The sequence below is a fragment of the Papio anubis genome, chromosome 2 (genome assembly GCF_008728515.1).
Source record: "Papio anubis isolate 15944 chromosome 2, Panubis1.0, whole genome shotgun sequence".
In the NCBI taxonomy this organism is placed as follows: domain Eukaryota; kingdom Metazoa; phylum Chordata; class Mammalia; order Primates; family Cercopithecidae; genus Papio; species Papio anubis.
The window spans coordinates 55335260-55360325 of NC_044977.1; the positions used below are offsets into that span (position 1 = coordinate 55335260).

Consider the following 25066-nt stretch of genomic DNA (forward strand, 5'->3'; position numbering starts at 1 on the left):
AAAAACCATACTTTCTCTCCATTTTAGAGTTATGGTAATCTTTATTTAACTCAATCTTTTTATCTGAAACTATTATACTGTACTGGCTTGAAAATTTATGATACTTCTTGAAATACGTGGAGAAACCTTGAGATGTTAGAAATCAGGGTAAAAATCTCTACTTTCACATCTTTTTTTTTTTTTTTTTTGGAGATGAAGTCTTGCTCTGTTGCTCAGGCTGGAGTGGAGAGGCACGATCTTGGCTCACCTCAACCTCTGCCTCCCGGGTTCAAGCAATTCTCCTGTGTCAGCGTCTTGAGTAGCTGGGAATACAGGCACATGCCACCATGCCCAGTTGATTTTTGTATTTTTTTTTTTTTTAGTAGAGACGGGGTTTCACCATGTTGGCCAGGCTGGTCTCGAACTCCTGACCTTGTGATCTGCCCGCCTCAGCCTTCCAAAGTGCTGGGATTACAGGCATGAGCCACCGCGCCCAGCCGCTTTCACATATTATAGCTGTTTCTAGCTCCACCAGAGAATTAAAATTCCTTAGCCAGTAAGTAAAGCTCTGTGGATTTTCTTGCTTTATTTGATGTGGCTGCTCTGAGTAATGAATTCTAGAAATGCCTAGATCCTCTCATAGAACACTACTTACTAAAATCTAAAGAAGCTACAACCAAATAACTTAGTTAGGCCTGATGACATCTACTTACACCGTATGGCAATTTCTTTAATACAACTACACTTGATTTTCTTATTCAGTCTAGCTTTCTCCTTAGCAAATGCTAACTTGCTCTTTTCTATTTCTGCCTTCTCTAAAGAAAATTCTTTCCTTGCTCCCATTTTCTCAGTATAAAAGCACCATTACTTTTGTTTTTCACCTCTCACAATGAAATATCACGACTATTATCTACAGACCTTTATCTGAGTGAAGTTTTCACACTGTTTCTTCAGTAAGCTTGTCATTTGATGGTTCCAGTCAAAGGGAAGTTGCTACAGATATCTTACCTCTGCATTTGGCGTACATGATCTTCTGATGAACCGAGCATCATTACCGAAAGTACGGGCATCCACACACATCTCTACACCATTGAATTTTGAGTAGAAGAGCACAAAGGGGTATGGTCTAGGGATATAATTAAAATTCCTGTAATTCTCAACACAAAAAAGAAGGCCACCCCATGACTCCAAATATGAAGTATATGCTGAGAGAAGCAGCAGCAGTCTTTTACAATGCCTAAACTTGGAAAACATCACATGCTTGTCTGCTTTTGATTAAAGAACAAGCACAAAGCAAGGAATGCTTGGCTTGGAAAGGAGTTGTCACTTTATACATTAAACAATTTGCAGATTTACTTGTACTTCTCTACAAATAGCAGACAGGCGTGAGCTTATCTGAGTTGTGATTTTTTTTCTCCCAAGAGCATCCTATCAAACAGAATGATTTTTACAACACTGGTCAACCAGGTCCACCTTAGCCCTCACTGCTCAATGAATGATGTTCTTACTTTTTGAAGAAATGCCCATTGACCTCAAATTGCTGTCGTAACATGACTTTCCCACGATACTCTATTATAAGAGTGTCCAAAGCCAAATCTCTTGCAGCCCTCAGGATCTTCCGGTGCTTTTGAACACGAGTGACTCTTCCCAGCTGTAACTGAATAAAACCAGAGCAGTAACATTAAACAACAGCAAGAACACCTTAGTAGACACTCAAATTATTTCATAATTAAGGAAAACATGCTAATATTTTCAGGTTTTATCTGTATATGTTATTTAGATCAATGATGAGAAATTTTAAAATGTGACAAAAGCTCAATTTTTCTAAGAGACATGCTACATCTAGTGAAACTGCCTCCCCAGAAAAGGCAACATAAAAAAACCCAAAAAACAAACAAAAACAAAACAACACAAAAACACAAAAAACCATGATTAAAATTTCAGTGACTCTATCTCTAATAAAGTTGGGAAAGAACATGCTTAACTTTCTATAAATCTTAGATAATTCCTACCTAGGTTATACAAAATTTCCCATACTAAGTCATCTTTTTTTTTTTTTTTTTTTTTTTTTAAAGAGACAGGGTCTCACTCTGTCACCCAGGCTGGAGTGCAGTGGTGCAACAATCATAACTTACTATAACCTCAAATTCATTCAAGTGATCCTTCCACCTCAGCCTCCCCAGTAGCTGGGACTTACAGGTGTGTACCATCACAATGGCTAACTTTTAATTTTTTTTGTAAAGAGAGGGTCTCACTATGTTGTACAGGCTGGTCTTGAACTGCTGGCCTCAAGCAATCCTCCCACCTTGGCTTCTTGCCAAAATGTTGTATTCTAGGAGTGAGCCACTGCACACAGCCTCAATTCATCTATTTTTTATTAATAAAGGTAGTTTAAAAATATGTATCCAGATAGTTTCCAGTTAATATAACCTACTTTTGGTTACATATGATCAACACCTGTCTAATCTGTTATTCTATGGCCTTGTACATTTGGAAGGAACAGTAATTCCAATCCATTACCCTCTTTCTGGGTTCTTAAAATTTCAGATACTTAGAGAGTCTTCAACCCTTTGGTGCTTACCTGCATTTGGGAACCAATAACTGTGTTATTACAGGCCAATTCAGTCTTATTAATAGTGTCTAAAATAGTAGGTTTGCCCACAAATTCCTTGCTAGAATGTAGGTGTTGTTCAAGGGCGTTCTGTACATCTGCACTGTACTGATTAGTGAAAGCTTCTTCATACTGGTCAGTCCATAGTCTTATCCGATTTTCCCAGCCCTCAGTTGTATTCTCATCTAAATTCTGTGCTTCAGAGGGAGAATTCTGTAGAAAACAAATTCAGGGAGGTTAGTAAAGTCCATGCATAAATAGGGGGTTGGGAATGGGGGTGGGACAAGTTGGGGTTCCAGAGAAAATCTATCACTTGGCAACTGATGTGGCATAAAAGAGTAATGGACTGGGAGTCAGAGGATCTGGTTTCTATCATGCTTTTGTTACCAATGAGAGGTGAGACCTTGAACGACTTCTTTAAACGGGGAAGCTCAGTTTCTCCATTTATAAAGTAAGAAATTAACTGGAATCATAGTTTTACCCCATCACTGTGATTTTATGACCATTTTAAAGTCATAAAAATCAATTTTCTTACCAAAAGACTGACATCAAGTTCATAAGAAAATCTTCATAAAAATGAACAGTAGAGACCTCACATTTACCACTGCTTAAATTTTTCATACTCACTCTGTGTTGGTGTTAGCCCAAACTGGTTTTTTGACTATTCTCCAGGAGAATGAATGTTTTTGTGTCACTTATTATTTTCATAATTCATGTTCTTTCTAAACCTACATGTGACCTTAATCAGTCAATCTCATCAATCCAATCATAATCTTACTGCCCATATAAAAAGTTATTATTTGAGTATATCTTTCTAACACCCTATTTTCAACATTTTAAATTACCACATTCTAAATAATCTGAAGAGGTGAAGTGAGGGGAGAGGAGTAGGTAGGGAGAATACAGAAAATGTCTAAGAGGTACTTTGCTATACTCCTCTAGGAAAACCATTGCCCTCTATGGTGACAGTATTGAGAAAAGATTACAACTCAGGAACAGCTTCCTAGGCAGACAGTGCCTGAGCTACAAAGACAAAGCTTAAGCCCAATACATGCTCTCCTCCATGGTGTTCAAGACTTAAGTGCCATCAGAAAACAAAACAAACACTGACAGTAATGATATCATGCTAGTGATGATTAGAAGGAAAAGACACTGTAGTACCAAAGCTACTTGAAAATCCACGTCCACATTAAACTTGCAAACAGGCACAACAAAATTAAATATACTTTCCATGAATGGCACAGAAAACACGGATGCTTATCATCACACTTTCTTTTGCCACTTTTGCATCACTGTTGCTGACTGATTATTGTCTACTATCCTTTCTGCAAGGAACAGGAGTATGGAAGAAAAAAAAAAATCAACACTATTATTTCCACATTTCTTACTAGAGTCCAAAAGACTGAAAAATAAACAGAGGGATCTAAAGAAACACGTAAGGCCAACATACTGACAATCAGAGTATCACCTGCTTGACATCAGTAGCAGTTATGCAAAAGAATAGTGCAAAACCTTAGGCTTAACGGAGCTTACAGACTGGGGGATTGGCAGTGTTCAAACAATATTCCCAGCTTTAAGTAGCAATCATTAAACTTATGACTTGGTAAGTGTACTGTATTCTGGAAGCCTCTGTCACAGTATTTGCCATTGTTTACTAATCTCACTGTGTGTTTACTCTGCTGTCCCATCCTTCAAGGCATTACAGACTCTACCTCAGCTGGGTTTAGAGCAGTGGTTCTCAATTGAGGGAAATTTTGCACCCAGGTGACATTTGGTAATATCTGAAGACATTTTTGATAATCTCAACTGAGTGTATGAGTGTTACTGGCATCTAGTGGGTAGACACCAGGGATTCTGTTCACATCTTGAAAGCACAGAACAGTCCCTTCCACAACACAGATTTGGTCCAAACTGTCAGCAGTGTCAAGACTGAGAAACCCTGATTTACAATTAAGTCTTCAGTAGGGAAGCTGCTCTTGACACTGGGATTAAAAATCCAAATGATATTTTTTTTCTAATTCTTACGGCTCCCACCTGGATCACTGGAGGAGTTTTAAACTAGTAATTCTGAGCATAAAATTTATAACTCAACTTAGAATTAAAAGACTCAAAATGACTAGTAATTGTTTTTTTTTTCTGTCTAAATTTTAACACACCTATGAGGCTATCAACCTCCCAAAACTGAAAGCAAAATATGGGGTTTATGTGCAGTTTTCTGGTAGAGCCAGTCTATAGCTTTCAAAAGGTTTTGAGCTTCTGGAGATGAGTTATGATAGTTGCTTGATGAGAGAAAAGCATTTAGTAGCCGGGATTAGGGCTATTATCCACCTCCAAAGTCTATTTAAAAGGCCCCTCTCTAAGCAAATGAGACAAAAATAAAGGGGCAGCTAAAGCAAACTTGGCCACTTGCAGGAGACAGATCCAGCAAAGAAATGATTAATTTGTCTTCCAAGACACATCCCAGGCCTCTGATGCCAGGCCTCTGATGGTCTCCCAACACTTTCACAGGTATGTGCAAGTCTGTTTATAGATATTAAGTGAGGTCTTCGAACTTTAGGTAAAGTGCTACCTGTAATCTTTGCTAACACCAGTCACATTGGTGCCGCACATAAAGCAATCCCAAAAAAGCTTATCCTTACTGAATTTTTTTTTTTTTGAGATGGAGTCTTGCTCTGTTGCCCAGGCTGGAGTGGCGTGATCTCGGCTCACTACAACCCCCGCCTCCTGGGTTCAAGTGATTCTCCTGCCTCAGCCTCCCAAGTAGCTGGGACTACAGGTGCCTGCCACCATGCCTGGCTAATTTTGGTATTTTTAGTAGAGATGGGGTTTCACCATGTTGGCTAAGCTGGTCTTGAATTCCCGACCTCAGGTGATCAACTTGCCTTGGTCTTCCAAAGTGCTAGGATTACAGGTATGAGCCACTGAGCCTGGCCTTACAAAAGATTTTAATGTTTATGCCCTATAACTCTCAATAGGAAAGAGCCTGCTTTTGTATCATTTAAGAATATAAATACTTATAAACTCGAATTTAATTCTAATTAAATGCTTTGAAGCCCTCAGTAATAATTTGGGAGGTATTTTTTCCTCCTATATATATATACACATAGGTAAAGGAGGATACCAGACAGCATAATCAAATCTCCTTTTGGCAAACTGTTTTTAATCAACCAGCACCTAACAGTTCTTCTAAACCATTCCACATAATTGCTCTATTCTCCAAGTTCTTTACAAAGTCATACCTCATAAACTCTTTTATTTGGTATCTTAAGAAACACGCTAGCATTATCTAAGTCTTTTCCACCAAACAGATATGCTAAGAGAAAACAGTAATTCTTGTCAGTAATACAAGCTTTCTGCAATTAAAGCCCACACAGTGCTAGGGTAGATGCACAAGAGATCCTATATCATTACCAGAAAACTCCACTCCTAAGGTTGAGTTCAATCACAGTGACAGAACATACCAGCCTCATGTTGTTTGGAAAAATGTCACTTACCCCCTACAAAAGCAATGCATGAAAAACCAATCAATGAAGGCTGATTACAGAAAGGGAAAATATTTCAGAAAATGGCCAAGAAAATCTACTTTGGAGAAAAGCTCTATGAAAACTGAATGGCAACAACTACAAACTAATGAAAAGCAGACTCCAAGATTCCCAGACCATCAATGTCAAGAAAGAAGCTGACCAAAATGCAAGATCACAGTGAAGTAAAACACAGCATCAGCGAAGATTACCCCTTACCTTCATCCGCAAGGACTTCCGGGATCCCTCTCGAAATGCCTATCCCAAGGAGGAAAACAAGTAGAACAAACAAAACTTGGTACCAAGAATGACAGTTATACCTATCTGAGACTAAAACTAAGGCACAAACTAGTGTTCTATTCTGTCCCCGTTTCTCTAGGTAAAAAATACAATGGAATTCCCCAAACTATTATCAAGAATAGGGGTAGCTCAAGGCCAATGAACTCTGAGACTAATTTTAATACTTTCTACTGTGAAGCTAGGTAATTAACAGGGAAGAGCATGCGTCTCTTAAATCCTATATGCACTTCTGATACTAAGAGAAAAAGTAAATAAAAAAACTTTAAAGTTGCAGATTTACCAGTTTTGCAACTAAGAAGGAAACAAAGACCAATCCCCTTAACAAGGGGTGAACAAGTCACCTAGAAGCAACAAAGTTGCTGTGATGGGGAAGAAAGAACACAAACCAGAAGAAGTTTCTCCCGGAGACTTTTTAGCTGAGAATACAGGAAAGTGACCATGACACTGAGGAAGCCTAGAGCATTCAAGAGATGTTTCCTGATTTTTATTTTTTTTGAAACAAGGAAAAACAATCAACCCAAAGACATGAGGCATGTAACCAGGACAAGAATTTCAGACTGTACTTTGGGGTTGAAAGGTGGGGAGATACTGTAAGGATAGTGGAAGCCTAGACTTGAGGCTGCAACACATATGGGCTTGTGCCAGGTAGGGCTGGAATTTCATACCTGGGATGGGGGCTGGAGTAGAAGAAACTTTGAGCCAGTGGTGATGATATGGTGTGGCAGAAGAGAGGTTGGTCTACATGTGTATAACACAGATTAGCTGATTTTTGCAAGTAGAACAAAAGTGGCCCTTCAAATACCTGGATCAAACTTCTTAAAAGAATTTTGGTGCATTCTTGCTCCAAAATTTGAGCTACTTCAGACACTTATATTTATTTTTACCCTACATACCTTGATTTTCTTCGTCTTTGGTGCTGCACGACCCTTTTCTGGACTCTTTTTCCGCTTCTTGGGTTTGGTTCTTCTAACAGTTAAGGTGATGCTTGTAGGTGTGTGCTGTGTTGCCGTATACAACACAGTGGAAGGAGAAAGCTCCTCATCCCAGCTTTCTGTTGCACTGCTATCCCCACCTGAAAAACGACGATTTATTAGTTCAGGTACTAATAGCCTCAAAAGTACATTAAAAGTAGCTTATTGTTTTAGGTGTGCACCACATGCAGTAAGTCATTACTTACATTATTAACTCTCATTATCTGTGAAGCAACGTTAAGTACCCATCTTCCTTATGAAAACAAGATTCTATGTCATTGGCATTAAGCATATAAACCCTATTCCTCACGGTATCTATTTCTCCCCTTGTACTCAGTCTCTAAGCTTCACTGACTCAATCTATAACAATTTGAGACTGGCTAATTTTTAAAAGAGGGATCCATGTTTTTGGTGTTCACAAGGAATACTTTGCTACAGGGCTAAAATGTTCCCAATACATTTCGTTTACAATGAGAGAACTATACAGTGGTCTTGAGAGGACTTCTATCTCTTTCTGTGAAAAGAGCTGGCTGGGGGACCATAGGAACTTATAAGAGGGGTCTTTTTTTTTTTTTTTTGAGACGGAGTTTTGCTCTTGTTGCTTAGGCTGGAGTGCAATGGCGCAATCTCGGCTCATGGCAACCTCCGCCTCCCGGGTTCAAGCGATTCTCCTGCCTCAGCCTCCCGAGTAGCTGGGATTACAGGCATGCGCCACCACATCTGGCTATTTTGGATTTTTAGTAGAGATGGGGTTTCTCCATGTTGGTCAGGCTGGTCTCAAACTCCCGACCTCAGGTGATCCACCCGCTTTGGCCTCCCAAAGTGCTGGGATTACAGGCGTGATCAATTGCACCCGGCCAAGAGAGGTTCTAAAAATGAACATTCAGATCACAGAATATTTATATGTCAAACTGTGGACCTAATCCATCTTCCGCTCACCTGATATGTTGTCCTGCTTCCGCCGATGAAGTCTAATAACCTTCCCCCTGCTCATTCCCCTAAAGAGGGAAAATAAACTTAAAGTAGTCCTTTCAACAGCATGCATCACATCATAGCACACATGGGCGAAGTGTCTCTGCATATGCTACCCCCTCCCTCCCACCTACCAAATGTTTCCAGGACATTAAATTTCATATCAAATTCAATAGCTTTAACATCAATCTCTCATTCCTTGTTGTCAGCAATTCTCACCTAGTGCAGAGAATTCGAGCCAAGGAGCACTAAGGAATCATCTACATTAACAAACACAAGAAAGAATACTTTGAGCTTTTCCCTACTTGTAAGAAACCCTAATCCCAGCAACCCAGACTTAAATTTAGATGGAACAGGATCTTACCTGCACTTGTCACAGTTGAGAAGGAAGCCATCCTGAGAAAGACCACAAGGACACCAGGTAGGTACAGTCTCTCCTTCAGAGTTCGGGCTGTCTCCACAGCGTTCCTCTACGGGCGACGGCAGGCCATTCAGGTCAGAACGAGGGATGATCGTCTGGACAGGGGGAGAAGCAGGAGGTGTCGGAGGAGGAGGGGCTCCGTAATTATGATCCTGAAAATAAGATTTTTTAAATCAACAGTGTCCAAACACTGGCCCCTCTCTCCCCTAAAGTATGGTACATATGGAAAGAAAGAAGAAAGTAGTACCCTTCGTTTTTTGGCTTCAACCAGGAAAGTGATAAAACAAAATGCCAAGGTCAACTGGGACATAAAAACAAGAACAATGATGCAGGGCTAGACGTCCGCTGGAGTCAGGGAAGTGCAAAAGGGGCAACTTCGTCATGCTGCATATAAACATTTCAAGAAAGTCACAATGTATAAGAATGGATTACACTCCAGGAAGATCACTGTTCTGGAGAGAAACAAATGCATACTCACAGCATAAGGCAGTCCTCGACACCCATGCCTCTGAGTGGTCCCATAATTATGAGTGGAATACACGCTCTTCTCATTAACTGCTGGACTAGCCTCCACAGATTCAGGGCTGCACAAAGGCGAAAAGCAATGCATGATAGCATAACACCTAATCTTCCCTTAAACTAACACTTCATTTCCCATTCTAACCCCTCCTCTTTCCACAACCACTAGCCACTAGGATAAGAGAAAGAACTCAGTGAAACAATCTTATTAACATAACTAAGCCTATAAATAACAGTAGGAGTGTTATTAAATGTGGATTTGTGTGAAGCCAGTACAGGCAGATGTCTGAAGGCAGGCACCTGAGATACAAGGTGTCCCTAATGACAAACACAAACGTACCAGCTGAGCGGGGAGTTTCCCCTAGAGAAGCCACTCTGGGCTGGTTTAGACTCAGAACTATTCTTCTTAATTGGATCTCTTAATACTTCCATGAAACCTCACATGACATTTGCAGTGAGTGAGATGATGAAAGTGCCTTCTGCACTGCCCCAGGGACCAGGCCCTCTTCCATTCACTACCAAGACAGGATACCCTGAAGAAAGTACAGGTAAAAACAATGGCATCTTATATTTATCATACCTCTCATCTTGACGAACCCCCAACACCTTTCAAATATTAGAGTAATAATTTCTCATCCACCAATGACATGCAAGCATATTAAGGACAAAATTATTTATCAGCTGCATGATAATACCATAGAACTTCAAAATAAAAACTAAACTGGAAAGTTATGTTAGTCTAGTGACAAATAATAACAACAGTAATGGCCACCATTGTGAACTGCCCATTATTTGTAAGGTGCTTTATATATCTATTAATTCAATTTCAGCAACCACTAAACATGGTATATACCCCATTTTTACAGAGGGGGAAGATGTGGTGGTGAGATTACATGACTTCCCCAAGGTTACATATTGACACAGCTAAGATTTGAAACAAAGTCTGTCTGACTCTAAAGTCTATGCTCTTTCCGCTATAGAAACGAGGATGACATTTAGTCCTTTAAAGAAAATTATTTGAGACCTCTATTAACCAGGCTTAGTGAGAAGCTTGGTTTAGTATCTTTTTGTACCCTTTGTGAGTAGAAAATAAACTATTCAAGCACAATGTATTATTGTAGAATTATACATGTATTCAAACTTAGAAAATTAACATAAGCCTTTACAATAAAAAGGCTTTGATGGCAAAGGATAAAATTCAGGTTTATGGGAAGCAAGAACTTCAACTTTGATTGTTACCTGGTTGGGTTTTAGGGAATACTGAAGGATAATTCAAAAATAAAAAGTTTGTACAGCTTTGCAGAATAGAATAGTAATTTGTAATTTATATTAATTAGAACACAGATTCACAAATTAGAAACTCCGATGATTGGTATAACACAAACTTAGAGATTAATAGGTCTTTCAGGGAGTCAAATAATGCATATTGTTTGCTTGAAATAACAGACATTTTTTCCTGCTTAGAGATATACAATATATAGTATGGCAGGAATAAGTGTGCAGTTCAATGTGGTAATGTCAATTGAGAAGTGAGGGATCAAAGAAAATTCTGAGATGTGTATCCAACTCACCCAGTTATATGCTCCAAAACTGTGAGAAGGGATCTTATTAATAACAGCAAAGGAAATTTCTAGGTGAAGAAGAACTTTAGACAGAGGAAAGTATTCTCTGTTAGTGAGGTGCATGCATTTTATTACTTAAAAGTGTCTGCAAGATGGGAACAGGGGGAGGGGTACATCAAGAATGCAGGTCAGTATTCTTGAGAAAAAGATGATCTGAACATGGCTCACTGAGAGGCAATCATCTCTGAGTATTAGGAAACAGGTGGGGTTTCCTAAATGAAACCAAAGGCAGACAAGCAATAATAAAATGAAGGTATAATTTAGTTTCTATGATGGACAGTTAAAAGAAAGTAATAAATTTATACAACATTGTTAATTTACTAGGTACATTATTAAACAAGTATTCCAAAAGCTGTATATATTTTATATAGATTTTGTACCACTGAACACATGGAGTGAAACATGATAGCTGTTTATTAGGAATGGATTTTTTTTGGGGGGTGGGGACAGGAAAAAGGAAAGTTGCATGAAATCAAAGATGGCCATGGAGATGGAGCTATGCTGGTTGTATCTTACCCATCTCCAAACGGGTAAATATGAACATATGCACTTCATGTGCAAGTCTAGGGAATAAAAATAAAATGTATATTGTGGAGGTTAAAAGGCCATCGTATTGCACAATACTTTCTAGTTAGCACAGCATTGAATATATTGCTGTGCATGCCAAATCTAAAATTTAAACTCTTCTGATGAAGAAACTCTGCAATTTCCATATTGGTTATTGATTAAATACATAGTTAGACATTGACAGGTAACTATAAGATTTCCTAAAACATTCCTTGATATATATACTAGTTTTTATATTTAAAAATATGAATTAAAAATTTGGAATGGAATTACATCTCTTTAGCAGGCAAACACTTTATGCAAATCTAATTACAGCCTTTCTTCTCCTATCACTGAATTGGACACATACACAGAAACCAGGCTCACAACAGATATACTCCATCAACTGTGTTCTAAGTACAACATGCAACCCAGTTGCTATCATGCCATTTCTTGGAAAATGCCTGAAATTCTGTAATGGCAGAATTGGAAATTCAGAAAAATCTTTGCTTCACTTGTTACATCTACAAAATTTCCTACAAACACACACAAAAATAAATGCATATTGCATATAGTTGCCATCGGATTTAAAATCCTATGAAGTCTAGGTCTAGTTAAGTATGCTGCACTTAATACCAGGTTTAATCTTAAAGTGCCCAGGACAGTGAAATAGGCATGATGAAACATTAATAAATATTAATAATTTAACAGAATGGTACGTAGCTAGTCATTGACATTCTTTCCCTTTGTAGAAATGCGTAACTATGTAGCCAGTTACGACTACAGTATCAGAAATCTGTCTGGAGATCATGAATGAAAATGTTTCAGGAAATCCTAGAATACGCTGGTGTTAACAGAGACAGTGCAGTCACATTTGTAGACCAGAAGTATTTTTATTTCTGAAATTACTCCTGGACTCCCTAGCAGTATTTGCGGGCAGTCATGTCTATACTTTGGGGAAAACACCAATTGTAAGATTAACTGCTCTGGGTCTTTTATCTACTAATTCCAAACTTACTGGTTTAACCTCTTTGTTGAAATTTCTCACAAATGTTAATGCTATCTATCTACATAGTTAGACAACCTACATAGTACCAGGTTAGTAGCCGACTTTATAAAAACCTATAAACACAATACAACTGGGCTACCTACTAATGCAGGAAGAGTTTTAAGTACTTTATTTGGGGAAAGAGTTGTAAAATGGTAAGTCTCAGTTACTGATATAACTAAATACCTTTTGCATGCAAAAAAACCCAAACCAAACCAAAATAAAAAAAACAAAAGAAGAAAAAAGCTCTAGAAGAAACAAAATCAACCCTTCCCCACTCCCAACCCTCCTTTCTCCTTTTTATATGGGAAAAAGCCCAAACGCTGCTTTCCGTTTTAGACTACCCCAGAATATTATATACTATTTCTCAGGGTAGCTTTAAGTCTTCCTCTTTAAGGAACTCAGTCAACAGGTAAGTTATATTAGGTGGCTTTATGAAGAAATATACACAATCTTTAATAATATTGTTTTAAGGAAGAAAACCACTATTAATCAGGGTTGCCATTCAACCCAGAAATCTGGTACAGTTGCTTTGCTTTGCTGAAGGGGGACGCATCCCCGGGGACTGTGAAAATGGCAAGAGAAACAGGGGAATTAGAGCAACACCCACCTCACTCAAGAAGTGGCTGTGGGATCAAGAGTCTGAACTGGACCTGAACATATTCAAAACACCAGGATTTTTCCAGCCCAGACCCTAATCCCTGGTACTGCCTGGAATAGACTTGGCTTCTGGGGGTGTGCTGCCCCCTAGGCCCCTTGGGTCTCTTTCGCTGGACTTTCACATCCTGGTGTAGTGCCACTTCGTCTTGAAAGGTAGGGGGCTTCCACTTCCTTTCTGTAAGCAAGGAAGATTGGGTACAAGGGAGGTAAAAGGACAACAGGGGGAATCTGTGAGCAGGGGGAATCTTGGACAACTTAAAAGAGAAGGGATACAAAAGACTAAAAATTTAAAAACTGTGAATAATATATATAAAAGTTGTATAATGAAGGCCTACCTTCATTGTCATTTGGCATTTACATTCTTCAAGAATTGAGAGTATAATTTTAGGGATTGGGCCTTTGGACAAACTCTGAATTCCTAAAGCTGCTCTTAGCTGAAAAGAAAGTTTGGTACCACTGATTTTGAAGGTCCTCTTTCTAGGCAATGAATATTATAAAAATAAACAGATGACACTGCTCTCCATGTTTTCTACCCCAGATGTCAGAAGGTCTAGGCAACCTGCCCATATAGTTTCAACCCCTTTACTCTAGAACAATGGGAAGTACATAGGAAGAGGACTTCAAGGAAAATCAGTTGGAAAGAACACCTTATCTCCCTCCATCAGAATAATCATTAACTCTACAGAAGCAGGTAGTAATACCTACTTTATTCTAATTTTCCCCACCCATTAAAATAAATGAGAATGAATTCCTACTTTGCAACTTTGGTTCTATTAATTATTTGCCCAGAAATACCCCTCTGAAAACTCTTCCTTCCCCTTCTAATTCCTTTTTTCCTCCAGCTTCAATGGGGGTAAAGGGAAAGGTCTAATGTTAATTATAGTGGGACAGGATCTGGTTAAGAAAATACTACATATTATCTTATTAGCTATCCATAAGAAAGTTGTCTCCACACAGACTGGTAATTTACCTACGACCTAGAAAGTAGCACTTACTCTGATCCAGCAGCCATATCTGAGTAGGATGTATCTGGTGTGGTGACTCCCAGAGGGATTGCAATGCTCATGACGTCCAACACAGCAGAGATTGGAAATCACGGGGTCCAATTAATGGAGACTGACCACTCTGAGAGTGGGGGTGAGCTGCAGAGCATCATCCAACATGTTATGGACATGAGGAATCCTACAATAGAAAAGGAAAATATCTAGTAAAATAAATACCTAGTTATCAGATGGTTCTTTAAGTTTATCTTAAATGCTACTGAATATTTTTCTGCATTCTTGAACAAGGCTTTTAAGGGATAGCTATAAAATAAATACAGCCACAGTGTCCCATGTTTACTATGCATTTCATTAATGTTTCACAAAGTAGGGGGCAAAAAGTTATGCTTACTTTTTTCTTCCTTTTCAGTTGAAGGGAAAGGAAGAGTCTGCCCATCTCACTAACCAACGCTTTCTCCCCATTCTAAAACTGCCCAAACAAAATTTTCTGGCAGCCTAGGATCTAGCAAACAAGTTTTAAGATAAAGGATGGTTATTAGAAATATCCTAGTTTACCTAAACTCTTTAAAAATTCAAGATCTTCATTTTTTTCCCTAGGCCACAAATAAACGCAGTTTCACAAGCAGTCAATAATGTTATTTCTTCCAAATTAAAAGAGATCAATTGGTTGTTTATACTTGATTGGAAACAGCTGTTTCTTACTGCCTTCTTTTGTCACTGAACACTCTCTTCCTTCTTTTAAATCATCTTAACTATAATTTTGGGAGAAGATGCAATCATCTTAGCAACTTTATTTGTGGGGTAATAATATGCTGCTAGATATGAACAAAAATGTAAACCAGGAGGAGGCTGTGCATGCGTGGGTGCAGAGGATGTATGGGAAATCTCTGTATCTCCTGATGAATTTTCCTGTGAACCTAAAACTGCTCTAAAAAAGTCAATTGTTTTTTAAAAACAACGAAAAAAATCCCGAAATCACGAGGAGTAGTTTCATGATAAAGACTAAAGAACTGTGTATGAAAAAGCAATGAGGATAGCTTGACATGGTGACCATAAACCAGTGAAATTTGGGAACAGAAAGACTCAGAAATTACTGAAGTAGAAAAAAAGCAAAAATAGATTAAGAGATTTGGAGGTATGGTGCAGAGGGAAACAAGTGTTCTTTGTGTGACTTTACATTAGTAGTTTTACAGTAGTGTAAAAAAACATCAAAAAGATGAAACAAAAAAGCATTTTATGTAGGGGGAATAAAGTCAATGTGAATGTCAAAGGCCCATGTTTAACAAGGACTGTTGCAAAAAAGACTACAAAGAGAGTCATGACTGATGCACTGATTCATAATAAGTCATTAGAACCATTATTAATACTAAAAAAGCTAAAGGAATTTAAAGTACATGATACCGACTGAATCAACCTAGAGGGTTAATGTAAATTTTATTTTTATTTTTTGAGACAGTTTCACTTTTGTTGCCCAGACTGAAGTGTAATGGTGCAATCTTGGCTCATTGCAACCTCTGCCTCCCGGTTTCAAGAGATTTTCCTGCCTCAGCTTCTCAAGTAGCTGAGACTACAGGTGCCCGCCACCATGTCTGGCTAATTTTTGTATGTTTAGTAGACACAAAGTTTCACTATGTTGGCCAGGCATTCTGGAACTCCTGACCTCGGGTGATCCACCCACATCTCAGCCTCCCAAAGTGCTAGGATTATAGGCGTGAGCCACCGTGCCTGGCCGGTTAATGTAAATTTTAAATGACAGATGGTCTGAGATGCTCCAATCTTACTTTGATATACAAAGATTAATGCAAATAAAAAAAAATTGTGGGCTGGGTGCAGTGGTTCACAACTGTAATCCCAACACTTTAGGAGGCCGAGGTGGATCACTTGAGCCCAGGAATTTGAGACCAGCCGAGGCAACATAGTGAGACCCCATCTCTCCAAAAATAGCAAAAAAAAAAAAAAAAAAAATCAGCCAGTCATGGTGATGTGCGCCTGTGTTCCCAGCTACTTGGGAGCTGAGGTGGGAGGATCACTTGACCACAGGAGGTAGAGGCTGCGGTGAGCCATAATCATGCACTGCACTCCAGCCTGGATGATGAAGTGAGACCCCTGGGTATGATAATACGCCTGTTCCTATACCCAAATGGAGGTGACATATAGCTGGGCTGGCGAATGACTGGGCCAGGCGAAGTGGCTCATTCCTGTCATTCCAGCACTTTGAGAGGCTGAGGCAGGTGGATTGCTTGAGCTTGGGAGTTGGAGACCAGCCTGGGAAACATGGTTAGATCCTGTCTCTACTAAAAATACAAAAATTACCTGGTGTGGGCCAGGTGCGGTGGCTCATACCTGTAATCCCAGCATTTGGGAGGCCAAGGCGGGTGGATCACCTGAGGTCAGGAATTCGAGACCAGCCTGGCCAATGTGGTGAAACCCCTTCGCTACTAAAAACACAAAAATTAGCTGTAGTGGTGCACACCAGCAATCCCAGTTACTGAGGAGGCTGGGGCAGGAGAATCGCTTGAACCCAGGAGGGGGAGGTTGCAGTGAGGTGAGATCACACCACTGCACTCCAGCTTGCGCGTCAGAGTGAGAACCCATCTCAAAAAAAAAAAAAAAAAAAAAAAAAAAATCTGGTGTGGTGGCATGCACTTGTAGCCCCAGCCACTCAGGAGGCTGAGGTGGGAGGATTGCTTGAGCCTGGAAGGTGGAGGTTGCAGTGAGCTGAGATCGTGCCAGTGCACTCAGCCTGAGCAACAAAGTGAGACCCTGTCGCCAAAAAAAAAAAAGAAAAAAAAAAAAAAGAAAAAGTTTTTTGCCTTTAGGCCAGTCTTACACATGTATGTTTCCTTTCCCTAACAGTATATCCAAACAGAGACCTTGGCAGTACATCTTCTAAGCCTTTGGGAAACTGAAGTAAAATCTGTAAATGATAAAACAAGAACACTCATCAAGTAAACCCAAAAGACACAGTTAAATTCTGGGGGCTGTTGGTTACAACTCTTTCTATTAGTATCACTGTATAATTCAGATTTTTAAAAAAGCCCCAAAACTGTCTGACCAGATAATCATAAGAAAGTCTGATTATCACCACACCTCCCCTGATCAATAAAGGGAATCTGAATTGTGTTATATTTTCAGTAAAAGACTTCAACCAAAAACCGTACTCAACATCATTAAAAACCCTTTGTTGTAGCCATTACTATTGTATACCCATTTAAAAAATGCACGGTTTAATGGTGAAACCCCATCTCTACTAAAAATACAAAAATTAGCTGGGCATGTTGGCACACGCCTATGATCCCAGCTACTTGGGAGGCTGAGGCACAAGAATCGTATGAATCTGGGAAGCAGAGATTGCAGTGAGCTGAGACGGGGCCACTGCACTCCAGCCTGAGCAAAAGTGAGACTCTGTCTCCAAAAAAAAAAAAAAAAAAAAAAAAAGTTTCCAGATAAAAGACAACTTATAAACCCAAGATGATAGTTGATATTTTTCCTAGAGCAATTTTTAAAAGATATACTAAAAGGAAAAGATGGAAAAGTTCCTTCAGATAACATCTTAATGAGTGAATAAATGATTGCTACACCAACACAGCTATTTTGGATAGCTGATAAATAACTTTAAGAAACATTAAGTCAGCCAGGCGCAGTGGCTCACACCTGTAATCCCAACACTTTGGGAGGCTGAGGTGGGCGGATCACCTGAGGTGAGGAGTTTAAGACCAGCCTGGCTAACACAGTGAAACCCAGTCTCCACTAAAAATACAAAAAAATTAGCCGGGCATGATGGCAGGCGCCTGTAATCCCAGCTATTTGGGAGGCTGAGGCAGGAGAATCTCTTGAACCCGGGAACCAGAGGTTGCAGTGAGTTGAGACCGCGCCATTGCACTTCAACATGGGCAACAATAATGAAACTCCGTCTCAAAAAAAAAAAAAAAAAATTAAGTCGGTAACTATAAATTTCTATTTCATAAAAAATATTCCTTTTTCCTCCTGTCTAGTTTAACATGACTGCTTCATTCTTCTGATGAAAGCAACTATAATAGGTTAGCTTGACCATCTCATTCTAACTAATGCTTTAATAATAATAAGGCTTCTTAATTCAAATTCTGTTAATAACCCCAAATTTCTCAAATATTACCCTAAGAATAGTTCCTTCCCTAAGTAACTCTCTGTAAAATGTCACTATTAAAATCTTAACTGAGGAACATTTAACAGATCATCCAAATGCAGTATTTTCTTATTATAATTTGTTTTTTCCTACCAGAATATAAACTCTATGAGGACAGGGATTTTTATCCACTGCTGTAGTTCCAATGGCGAAAACAGTAACTGACACATAAAGAAGTTCAAGAAATATTTGCCAAGTAAATTATAATCACCATTTACTACAACATGATTCCAGCAGGCATTAAAATGCAAAAAATAAAACAGAAATTAAAAGGATTTACTTGGGTCAGTCACCTTTATATAGACTTCTGAATATGAAGTCCCCCCAAATTATCTGCTAGTAGTTCTGAAGACCTAGAAAAAGTTGAGACACAAATTAGTATAGAAAGAAATAACATTGATCAACACACAGAATGGAATTCTACAGCTATATTAACAATTTTGTTTCTGTATACTATCTTGCTTACCATCCTACATCTATACTATCTTACCACCCTACGTCCATCCAGCACTGAATTTTTTGCCCTTTAATCTTTAATTTTTCCATAAAGCCAGAAACGAGAGGGTAGGGAAGGAAATTATTTGACATAAATGGTAAATACTTCTGTCACTGGCTAATTCTTCCCCTTCCTTCAAATTAGAATTCTCTCTCATTTTCCAAGGGACTCCTTCTTTTTCTCTCTCCTAAGAGGTGATTCCCTTCTCCACTGAACAGTTCTCAAATTCAGAGATCTTTAACCCGATGTCCGATAGCTGTCCAGCCAGACAAGGGCCCATCATCACCCATTAAATTACAAGTCCATATTTATTACTCCTTTTCTTTCCCTTCATTCCACATCATCTAGTTTCTTGTCCTACTATAAAAAATAATGATAAAAGGGAGTCATTTCTATGTGTGGTCAAATGGAAACATGCTTAAAAAAGGGGGCTTAATTTTCTACCTTCCAAAAAGAAAGGTAAAATAGATGATCCAGGACTTTGGGGGGAAAATGATCAGTATCCTTTAAGTCTCTGGTGTTTTTTCCAAAAAGTCAAATTTAACACTGGCCAGAGTTATTAACAGCTTGAAGATTAACATATCATAAACATGAAAAGAGTTGTTCATAGGATTCCAGTTACCAAGCGTTAGAACACATGCATTTTATTTACGTTGATGTTTTATGATTTCTAATTTTAAAAAACTGGAAAATAAGCTATTTTTTAGAAACAATTTAAAATAGTATACTCAGAATTAGAGAAAGAAAAAGTATCAAAGTAACAGTAAAAGGAAGGAAGAAATAAAGTACATCAAGGGAGAAGCAATAGCAAGTAAGAAAGAAAAAAGGAAAGGAGGAAAAGACAGAAATAGATGTGAGTGTACAGTATGGGGAAAATGCATCACAATTTCAAATTCTTATTAACTATTTCCCTAACAATCCATCTGAAACCACAGGAACACTAGGTAAGTTCTCGGATTCAGAAACAGAGACAGCCTGTACCTTCCAGTAGTACCGAGTATTCTCTTTAGGAGGTGCCATTTACATACAGTTTCTAGGGGAAAGGATGTTAGATAGAACATGCCAGAAATGTTTCTTAATGACCCCATCTTTTTAATTGGGTTCAGAAATGGCCAACAGTCTCTATATCATCATTCTGACAGTCTCTTCTCTATATGACTTGCTGAAAGCACAAGACCTGTATGATCTCCCTGGTCACTCACAGAGAAGACAAACAAAAAGTGTTTTATGAACAATTCCAACAGAGATTTCAGAAGAAGAAATTGCATCAGACAGGTGAGGCGGAAGCAGCTGGGAGACAAGAGTCCAATAAACAACCAATCCAATGAAAGAAATTCAGAACAAGTCTGCTTCAGTAATCCTGTGAAGAGGACTGGCAGGAAGAGGAGTGCCGCTTCAGAAAGAGAACAGGCCTCATATGCTTCAGACAGTCTTTGTACTGAGGCTGTGGACCTTGGCCATTCTCCCAGAAATGATGCAATCCTGATGAACAAGATCTGCTGCCAGAGAAACAATTGTTAACAGCCTATGCAGACAGCAACTCAGCCAAGGAGCAATCTCTGATCAACTCACTCCATAAACCAACAGAACGCCAAATCTCTCTTCCTCAATTTCAGTGTCTGACAAAACATAAGTGAACACAGTATATATTCAGATACATAAGAACAAGCCATTTTCTCAAAGTGTCCTTTTTCTTTTAATTTCTTTGGCTGTACAATATCCATTATTACATTTTAGATAAAATACTGAACATTTTTTACTTTTATAAATACAATTATCCAAGCATATCAACATAACAACATAAATATGAAAATGTATACTTATTTTCCTCATTCTCATAAGAAAACCTTTTTGGGAGGTAGTGGCTTCCTTAAGCATAAAAATTGCTCTGAAATCTATCATCCAGCTATAATATTTCAAGTAAAGACAAATATACACATATTCTAATTCAGAGACAGAAAATATATTTCATAGATATTTTTGAAATTAGATAAAAATCAATGTTAAATATTGGCATCTATTAGAGAAAAGAGAAAATCTAATCTTGCTTAGGCTGACATACAAGGTAGACTAGCAGTATCATCTCACAATAATAGTACTTATAACAATCACTTTTTTGAAGGGCAAAAATATTACTTCAGATCTTACTAAAGGATCAGATTATTTTAATCTTATGAGCCACAATTTACTAATTTAGAAACTAACTTAAAAATATCCTCAATTTAATAGTCTTCTCTAGACTTCTCATCTCCTAGGCCTGGTTTCTTTTTCAGAAGTTTTGGTATCAGGTTTTTCACACAGTATTATAAAATTATAAAAAGTTGTTTTTTCTCACTAAATAAATAAAAGATCCTGTATAAAGCAGTTCTCTAAACTTCAACTAGCCAAAAGTCATAACTAACCAAATTTCTTCCTTTTGAAAGCAATAACCCTTAAACTGGGATTCATGAAAAAAACACAAATATCTAAGATATATCCTGAAATAAATCTATTCAGCCCAATCTACTACTTCTATATACTACTAAATAACAACAATGAACAGATACACAGAATAGCTCTAAAGCACTAAAAATACTTTAATAGGTCAATAAATGAAAAAATTTAACACGGGAAGAGAAAAACACTTTTTGGGACTATTTCAAAAGGGTTAAAGTAGCTAATAATTTTTTAAAAATCCAATTTCTGAACTTGACTATTCAAAATTTTATTACATATAGGCTGAATTTCTTCTTAAATACATTTATAGTTCTTTGATTTATCTTTTGAATGACTTTACAAAATAGTAAAAAGGGGAAATGGGGAAAGAATATTGGGTTTTCTGGTATGATGATTTTTACTCTCTACATAATTTTTAAATCACAGAACAGTCCAGAATACAATAAATATATGACTGCTTCTTATCTACATGACCAACTTTTATGAGAATGAATGTGGCAACTGCATTATATACTTATCTTCATCTTCATCTCAAATATCTCAAGTAAAATCACTGTAGCTGTACCATGACAAACAGCCTTTTACCTTAGGAGAAGAAAAGTATGCTAGGAAAAAGCACTATTAGAGGCTGGGTGCAGTGGCTCACATCTGTAATCCTAGCACTTTGGGAGGCTGAGGCAGGAGGATCGCTTGAACCCAGGAGTTCAAGACCAGCCTGGGCAACATAGTGAGACCCATCTCCTAAAAAAAAAGAAAAACAGAAAAGAAAAAAAGGCACTATAATAGGAGTTAGGAGACTTGAGTTCTAGTCTACAACATAATTAGTGACTTCAGAAAAATCACTTTACATAGATGATCCCTAAATTCCTCAAAGTAAAATCTTCATTGTATGTCTTCCTGCTCCAGATTTCTATGAATCCTGGCACTGCTGCCAACTAGCTTAGGAAATTCACAGAATGTCTCACAGTCTCAGTTTTCTCATCTGTACCAAAAAAAAAAAAAAAAAAAAAAACCCCAAAAAACCCCCAAAAACCAAAAAACACAAGAACAAAAACAAAAACAACAAAAAAACCTGTTGTGCTGACCCATAGGCACACATGGACTAGCATTTGCAGCAACTAAGAGCTTAAATAACTTTCTGGTCCCTTTGAGTATACGTGAAGAAAGAGGAGCTGCTGCTAATAACCGGAATATGGCTAAACACTGTTTTCATTCTTCTCCAAAAGCATGTATTTCAAGTTTGCTACAGCAGATAATGTGGAAAGAAAAAATGTGAGAAACATAAAAAAAAAAAAAAAAAAAAAAAGAGAGAGAAGTGTGAGGCATTAGAAGAAACAAATATGAGTTACTGGAAAACAAAGAGATGAACTCTAAAAGAGCACTCAGAGATAAAGTGAAAAGTTTATGTATTTGGAACAGTATACATTAGGCTTATAATCTGAAGCAAATTAATGCAAGCAAAGAATTTAGGGGTTGAGGACTGAAGGGAAAAAAGAAAAGAGAGAAACACTGATTGGGATAAGCACTGGAGACAGGACACACCATGATTTAGTAATTTAAAGCAAAAATAAAAATTTCCTTTTCCCTCCATCTCTTCTACAATACCAGTTTATTCCTTTGCCTAAATTTACACTCACTCTAGGAGCTACTGAGCTTGGCATAATAAACTGATGTCTATAAGAAATCTAAGTTTACTAGAATAAAAGGCCATTAAAAGACAACTTAAAAAAATCCTACTTTAGTCTATATTAAGAATTTCCTTCTCCATAAAAGAGTATTATAGAGACCAAGTCATACTTAGTAGTATGTGCAGCAGAAGAAGGGAGTGGCAGTAGGATAAGATTACATACCAAAAATGATATAATTACTATTATTATCTAAATATTATGATTGCAAATTAACACTGAAGAAAAAGAAATATTTTATTTACAACCCATTTAACAATGATAAAAAGGTATTTACTGTTAAACTAACCAACAATACACAGACTCTTTGTAACCTTAACAAGAATCAGGAAGATTTTAGACTTCTAAGTACCAAATAAAAATGATGCCCTCAAATAATTTAGACTGACTAAACCTCTTTAAAGAGTTATACTCTCAATACTTTCTGAAGGTTCTGTCCTACTGTGTTCTTAGGCTCAGAACATGTGTGAGACCAACGTACCAAACTAGAGTAGGAAAAGAACTTCTCGTATCTCTACACGTGCCTCCTCTGTGAATTCAGATCTTCTTCATTTTCAAACCCCAAAACGGGAGCCACTTTTACTTACTATAGATGAGGTGGGTTGTGCACACTTATGAGCCATTAATATCTGTATTTTTACTTTCATTAATTTAGGCAAAATTTCTCCAACCGATGAAGAAACAGAAATGAAGAAACAGAGCTACAAAAAGATTAGCTTGTATGAAGTCTACTACACACCTACAGTAGTAGAGTTCAGAGGAAAGAAAATTAAGATTTTAATGTATAGCTTCTGTTTATTATAGTAATTACTACTTACCTTAGATAGCAACATCTGAGTTATAACTAATTGTTTTTTATTTTTATTTTTGAGACAGGGTCTGTCACCCAGGTTGGAGTGCTCTGGTGCAATCACAGCTCACTGCAGCCTCAACCTCCTGGGCTCAAGCGATCCTTTCACCTTAGCCTCCCAAGTAGCTGGGACCACAGACACATACTGCCATGCCCAGCCTTGTTTTTATTAAGTACCAATTGGTGCTATGTTAGACAATTAGGTCTAGACAAAATTCCTGTCTTGGGATTTACATTATGTAGATTTGCTACTTTTTCATTCATTCATTCAACAAACATGAAGTAACTACTATTAATATACATATATATATAAATATAAACTATGTTAAGTGCTATTTTAAGAGGTTTATTTTATCCAATGTAGAAAAGGGTAGGCAACTTGCAAACTGTTTAGGTTTGCCTATGTGCCAAGTATTCCCACCATGAAGGGGGAAAAAATCCTGTAAGTGGGCTGGGCGCGGTGGCTCATGCCTGCAATCCCAGCACTTTGGGAGGCCGAGGCGGGGGGATCACCTGAGGTCAGGAGTTTGAAACCAGCCTGATCAACATGGTGAAATCCTGTCTCTACTAAAAATACAAAACAAGCTGGGTGTGGTGGCGCATGCCTCTAATCCCAGCTACTAGGGAGGCTGAGGCAGGAAAATCGCTTAAACCCAGGAGGCGGAGGAGGTTGCAGTGAGCCGAGATCACACCATTGCACTCCAGCCTGGGCAATAACAACAAAACTCTGTCTCAAAAAACAAACAAACAAATCCAGAAAGTGTGTCTTTAACAATTAATGAGTCAAACTCTGAAGGAAAACACCACCCTTGCCTGAATGGAAGAAATCCCTAACCCATTCCATAGTTTACCAGTGAAGGAGTCTCTTACAGAAATAAATTATTGGGGTTGGGCGTGGTGGCTCAAGCCTGTAATCCCAGCACTTTGGGAGGCCGAGACGGGTGGATCACGAGGTCAGGAGATCGAGACTATCCTGGCTAACATGGTGAAACCCCTTCTCTACTAAAAAATACAAAAAACTAGGCAGGCGAGGTGGCGGGCGCCTGTAGTCCCAGCTACTCGGGAGGCTGAGGCAGGAGAATGGCGTGAACCCGGGAGGCGGAGCTTGCAGTGAGCTGAGATCCGGCCACTGCATTTCAGCCTGGGCACAGAGCGAGACTCCGTCTCAAAAAAAAAAAAAAAAAAAAAGAAATAAATTCTTTTATAAATCCCTTTTAAATTAGCTTAGACAAAGCTTATCATTGACTGGTCTCAAGGAAAATA

The 25066-nt window shown here is 38.2% G+C and overlaps 1 protein-coding gene across 25 annotated transcripts in view; it reads right to left on the reverse strand.

Moving 5' to 3' along the window:
• The window catches only part of SETD5 (SET domain containing 5), an 82228-nt gene that overhangs the window by 34205 nt on the left and 22957 nt on the right, over positions 1-25066 (reverse strand). For 2 of the 25 annotated variants that reach the window (XM_031663176.1, XM_031663180.1), the window contains exons 2-11: positions 18630-18689; positions 14166-14352; positions 9635-13345; positions 9254-9359; positions 8719-8927; positions 8322-8380; positions 7305-7483; positions 2561-2803; positions 1488-1636; positions 988-1105 (exon numbers count right to left, since the gene is read on the reverse strand). In XM_031663176.1, the coding sequence (XP_031519036.1) occupies positions 988-1105; positions 1488-1636; positions 2561-2803; positions 7305-7483; positions 8322-8380; positions 8719-8927; positions 9254-9359; positions 9635-9726 (1155 nt within the window). In that variant the 5' untranslated portion in view covers positions 9727-13345; positions 14166-14352; positions 18630-18689. Of the gene's footprint in view, positions 1-987; positions 1106-1487; positions 1637-2560; positions 2804-6330; positions 6370-7304; positions 7484-8321; positions 8928-9022; positions 9160-9253; positions 9360-9634; positions 13346-14165; positions 14353-17001; positions 17089-18616; positions 18690-25066 lie in introns of those variants that run through there. The other 23 variants (XM_031663182.1, XM_031663170.1, XM_031663173.1 and 20 more) reach the window with 23 other exon arrangements.